Source organism: Blennius ocellaris (genome assembly GCF_963422515.1).
Source record: "Blennius ocellaris genome assembly, chromosome: 11".
NCBI classification, from domain to species: domain Eukaryota; kingdom Metazoa; phylum Chordata; class Actinopteri; order Blenniiformes; family Blenniidae; genus Blennius; species Blennius ocellaris.
In genome coordinates this window covers 14,039,505-14,045,504 of record NC_137660.1, presented here as the reverse complement: position 1 = coordinate 14,045,504, position 6,000 = coordinate 14,039,505, and the positions used below count along the sequence as shown (strand labels likewise).

The following is a 6,000-nucleotide window of genomic DNA, read 5'->3' as shown; positions in this document are numbered from 1 at the left end:
TTGTTCAAATGCATTTTGTCTGCCATTCTTTATCAGCTTCCATCACACTGTCCCCCGATTCTTTTCTTCACTTCTTTATTGCCACACCAGCTTCAGCTACAGTCACTTTCCTCATCCACCTCCTGATACTTTTCTTGCCGCTGGCTTCCTTACTCATTCTCTTTCCCCACTGCTCTGTAAGTATTGTTTTCTCTTTCCACATCCACACACACACACTCACAATCGTGCTCTCTTTGTGTTATACATTCTCTTACCTCTCGCTCCATCTCTGGCTGATTCTGTTTCTCAGTGCCACCATTCTCCCACAGGCAAAGTCATTCTAGGTTGTGATACTCCCCCCTTTTTACAGATCCAATCGTCTACCTCAGAATAATTTTCCAAATTTGGCCACTAATTAGGTTTCTTCTGCGATTAAGTCAATAACAACCTTCATATTAGAGTTTAATGTCCCCTAATGAGTCCATTTGTTGGCCAGCGGCTAATTAGGTCTGAGCTGTTCATAGATAGTCTAAACTAATTGATGGGCATTACTAGAGCACTGGGTCAATCAGTAATGCATTTGAGCACATTTCTACTCTTTTACCTTGTGGCCCTCTGGTACAGACCCCCCAAAAAACAGATTATAGCGCTCTGGTTCATGGATCAGCCTGTATGATTTCTAAGACAGCTCAGCATTAACATTAATGATAACTCCAGGGGAGCAGAATAAAATCCACTTAACATTGACTGACAAATTGTCTTCCTCTTCAACAAGCATTAAGTTTTATTAGTGTTGATTATATTTAGAAATTGTGGTCAAGGAGACTTGTGTCTGCCTTTGTTAAATATGGCAGTCAATAAAATATATTCAATGTCTGCCAGCTATTGAGCGGTAGTTACTTGGTGCACATATCCATCCAGCAGGACAAAATAGTCCCCCACAGGCAGAAAACTGGGGAATGTGAGGACAACAGAAGCTATCAAGTGGGAATCTTTGACAAAGTTTCAACAGATCCGACTGACATGCCAAGACCCTCCCCTTAGAGTTTGAGTCTGTGCAGGGCTTTGGCTTGATAAGCCAGTGTGTGGATGAATATAAAGTGAGCTGGTGGAGTGTGATATTGGGACTCATCCCAATCATATGCCTCCAGGTTAGCATGTTATCAAAAGAGCCGGGCTTGTTTGACGCGAGGTTGTCTGTTTGCATCCAGCTGCAGTTGCATGATAAAGACGGGAGACGTTTGAAAGGTGAAGCCTCCTGTCCCTCCATCCTTCTCCCTGCGACTTTCTAAATGAATCCAACTTTAATTGGCACCAGCATAAATTGTCAGCATGGCTGCTGTTTCATACTTTCTGTCCGTATTCCGCATGTGTTGTGTAGCTGTGCTTAGACAGAGCACTGGCTGTTTAAATATTAAATTCTTCACTGTGGAGGAAGCTGACCAGAAATACAATGAAAATGAAGAAATCCTCCTCTGTGTGCTTTACTAAGCTTTTTGCCAACACCACAAAGTCCTTCATGCTTTCATTTTCTACAAGTATTTCCCTCTTTCAACTTTCATCAAGGCTAACCATCTGTTAAAAGATTGCTCCAGATAGTTTTCCCCTGTGCCATCTGTTCATCCTCCATATCTAGTTTTCACAGTTTCAAATGACTTTCATCCCCCATTGAAAACACATACAGATTTGCAACCTTACCCAAGAAAAATCTTTGGTATCAGTTATATTGGGGCTGATCCAGACTGGCGTGGTTTGCAGGAGAGTTGATACGTTGATGGTATTCTGTGAATGCTCAAAGCTCTTTCATATGTTGGTTATGCAATAGTGTGACCAAACATCCTCCTTTGCATGGACATATATACTTTTCGCATGCTGTTTGGAGCATATTTCTGGATTCATAAAAAGCAGCATTGCTTCAAACCCTAATACTTTTGCATGGCTGCTGTTTAATCATTTACATGATCGGGTAAGAAGAGAAGAGCATTTTGTTAAAGCTGGATTTCGAAAATGAAGAACAACTAAGAATGTTATTTTTTTCTATTTAATTAAGTCTCAAATACTTCCTGTTCTGTGAGAAAATCTAGGTGACTTACAACTAAATAGTATCCCTCTTTTAACCTCTATCTTTGCATTCCAGTGATTTTTTCATCATTTCTGTGCCTTTGATTTTGAAAAAGAGCTTATTTTAGGCGAGGCTTTAAAATATATTGAAAAAAATCCATAAGGCGATATCAAAGACACAATGAAAAGAAACTGACTAAACTGCAATTCATTATTTTTCGATGCACAATGCATTAATGCTCTGAAAATTTTAAATAACAAAGTTTGATGTAGCGTTGGGTTATTTGCAGTACAAAAATGACCAAAAAGACCAAAGACCAAAGCTGATTACTCTCCTTCTAAAATCCTGTTGATGGGAATTGAAGATATACATGAGATGAGGATAAATGAGAAAACAAGCAAACAAACAAGCAAACAAAGAAACAAGAATCCAGGGCCCCAGTTATATCTGGTGTAAATTAGGTTTAAGAGCCAAATACGTCAACTTTGGAGTTTGTATTCAGTGCATAATATTATCACAACAATCAACAATATTATCACATTATGTTTACTAACAGAGCACGTTAACTCTAAACACCTGTCTGAATTTGTGTTTTTGGTTGCAACATTCTATAGCCATATAAATGAAGCATCTTTCAATAAACGCTGAATATTCTATAAGTAAGTCAAGGCTCGGTCACGACCAGAACGCATGGTCCATCTTTTTTATCTATTTTTTTTTTTAATTTTAGGTAGGTTTTGCCCCCCCAAAAAATTAAACCTGAAGAAAGTTTCTACCACAAGACTGGGTGAACCGAGTGGGCGGAGCGAGACAGGTCACCCCTGAGATCTGATTGGACATCTCAGGTGTCACTCCAGGTGATTTGACAGGTGATCGACGTCGTGACGAGAGACGCGTGAAGCCTAAATAAGAAGATACAGTATGAACTTCTATCTGGATCGACGCCACTTGCACGAATACACACATTTGAATTAATAAAGTGGTTTCTGAAAAAAAAGTTTTAACCCGAGTACTACTAGTTTTTTTTTTAAAGTGATTTCGTCTATGATCCAATGTTATAGATGAATTGGATGATGTGAGGTGATACTGTCGTTAATATTTGGTCTAAATTGTAGCAAACTCGTGATGAAGCCTTTCCCACGCTCTGGCCGACCCTTAGAGAAGTCCGTTTCTATTGCTGATCTATCAGCACAGGTATGAATTTACTGCACGGCTGGCGAAATGAAACGTTTTATTTGTTTGTTTGTTTTTCTAACGGGGCAGTTTGCGGTATTTCGCCCGCTCCTTGGGTCCGCTGCTCGGACCGGTCGACCTCTGCTCTCCGGCTCTCCGGCTCTCTGCCTCCGACTCCGCCTCTCTCGGCACAAGCAGCACACCAGAGACCGACTCCACAGCCTGCTTGCCGCCACCAAAAGCCCCTCCAGAGCTCCGGCTGCCCCCCCCCCCTCCCTCCCCATACCGGACGGCATACCGCTGTCCCAGCGCGAACCCGCCGAGCTCGACCAAACAGCGCAACTTTAAAAGTAAAACTGTCCGGAGCTGCTGCATCGGAGTTTGTTTTGTTTTGTTTTGTTTTGGGGTTTGTTTGTTTTTTTCCTTGCTTTCTTTCTCCGTTTTTGCCCCCAGTTTTTGGCCCCGTAGCGGGGCAGGACAGTAGGACTAGGCCGGGGGCAGAAAGGCGACCGTATGATGTGGATCTGGTACCTCCTGCTGGGCTCGGGTTCAGGCTCCACAACTGTTGGTAAGTTTGTTTTTCGGGTGGAACGTCGGGGTTGTTGTCAAGGCGCGGACACGCTCCTCTTCTGCTCGGTGGTTCGGAGGAAGAGGGGGCGATGCAAAAATCTCTCCAGTGCTTCCTTCTCCTCCACTTCGACGAGTTAGCGCAAACTTTCCACTGAAAAGTTGTCGGACTTTGCTTTTCTAAATAATAAAATTGATTTTTCTTTTTCTTTTTTTCAAATCTGGAAATTGGAGGTGTTGGCAGCCGTGTCAGCTGAGTTTTAGAATAGAATAGAATAGAATAGAATAGAATAGAATAGAATAGAATCACTTTATGAGTGGGAATATATTTTTACTGGAAACACCCCTCATTCACTGTGTGTGTGTGTGTGTGTGTGTGTGTGTGTGTGTGTGTGTGTGTGTGTGTGTGTGTGTGTGTGTGTGTGTGTGTGTGTGTGTGTGTGTGTGTGTGTGAGAGAGAGAGAGAGAGAGAGAGAGACTCTCCTCCGTTATGAGTAAGCGCTTGTTGACAGTTGAGCGCTGACAAGTCAATCTGTTCTGCAGCTCTCTCCATGGCAGCTGAAGGACACTTGAATACTGCAGTTTATACATAGGATAGCCTGTTGCCCCTTTAGCCCTCTGAAGCATGCAGATACTACCTGGTATTCAAAATCAGTGCCAGATCCAATTTCCAATGAGCGCAAACTGTGAATTTCTTTGTACAACACCTGTACTGTAGTATGTACTATGTTGTCCTGTGTGTACTTTCTCTGTGGAGTTTAGATGATCTCCCTATGCATCTTTTTTGTATTGTTTTTACCAGGTAGTCAGGTCCACAACATGTGAGTGATTCCTGGTGATCCATAGTAAATTCCCCTAAGGTGTAAATGTAGGTGTTTGTGTGATTGTCTGTTTCTCTATTTGACCCGTGCCTTTGCCCATTGTTAGCTGGGATTGGCTCTAACCCATTGCAACCCTGAATTAGATGATAGATAAGTGATAGAGATGTTGAATGGATGGATTTTCTTTTAACAAGGTTCACGACAGTTGAGACAATGTTATGTCTGCAGGCATCTGGAAGCCCTCAAGGACCTTGTGAGTAGACTGCAGTCAATGTTCTACTTAATGGTGACGGTATGAACAATATTTGAAAATATGAGTTCCTAAAAAGTTTTCCTAGAATACATCACCAAAGTGGTCAAAATTATAACAGGGAGCTTTTCCATAAATGTGCTCACTCATTGAAAACGTTCAAGAAAAACCATTACAAATCAGTTAAGATGAACAGAAACAAACAGTGATGTATGTTTAAGTGTATAACCATAGTAAATAACTAATAACAGTCTGAGGCTCTTAATATTGATCCATCTTAGACTCCAGACTTGGAATATATATATGCTCACCACTGCACAACTGCACCATGCATTGGGCTCCCTCCACTTATATATTACCGTAATAGTAATATTAATATTTACTGTCATTGTGCAGAAGCTGAACAACCATAATCATTCAGGAATTTTGTGACATTTTCCTTATGTTACTTATTAACTCTTGACGTTGCTCTTTAAAAAGGTTGTTGAACCCAGATTTAGGATCCTTATTAGAATTAATCAGAATCCCTTCTTATGACAACAATACAGAGTTTCTGTGTTCACTTATTGAGCTATTTGTCAGCTATATAACACATTCCTCAAAAAGGTGTTTAACATATGCTGTAGTTGTTGCAGATGTTGATGTTTGTAATAATTTGAGGTCATCACATACCAATACGCCACTTGGCATTGTTTATAACTAAACAGAGATGGAGCTAACACAGCTCTAACAATGTTTTCTCACTTGTGGCACAGTGTGTCAACCAACACTGAAACGAGAAGGAAATTTGCATTCTAGTCCACTTCCTGAGAACCCTGGCATTTGTAACCTTTTTCTCGAAGGTGTAAACAGAACATTTTCCGGGGTTACACTATGTCTAGTATTATTGTGTGATTGAACCATCATCCCTTCCTCAACAGTGCTGTGTATAGGGCAGAACACTGTCAGATACATGTGATAGCCTTGTGGTTTCTTTTTCATCAGCTGAAAACCTAGAAATGGCTAAATGATGGTGATGTGATGAGTCTGAGGATGTTCGTGACAATATCCTTGGTTTATGGGCTTGAGTTTGCTCTAGGTTCTCTGGTTTTCTTTCACAGTGCAAAAACGTGCATTTAAAGCCAATTAGTGACCTAAAGTTTCTCATA

The 6,000-nt window shown here is 41.1% G+C and overlaps 1 protein-coding gene across 1 annotated transcript in view; it reads left to right on the top strand.

Moving 5' to 3' along the window:
• Positions 1 to 3,507: 3,507 nt before the first annotated feature.
• The window catches only part of ldlrad3 (low density lipoprotein receptor class A domain containing 3), an 84,830-nt gene continuing 82,337 nt past the window's right edge, over positions 3,508 to 6,000 (top strand). The window contains exon 1 of the mRNA XM_080505220.1: positions 3,508 to 3,782. Within this exon, the coding sequence (XP_080361346.1) occupies positions 3,728 to 3,782 (55 nt within the window). The 5' untranslated portion in view covers positions 3,508 to 3,727. The remainder of the gene's footprint in view (positions 3,783 to 6,000) is intronic.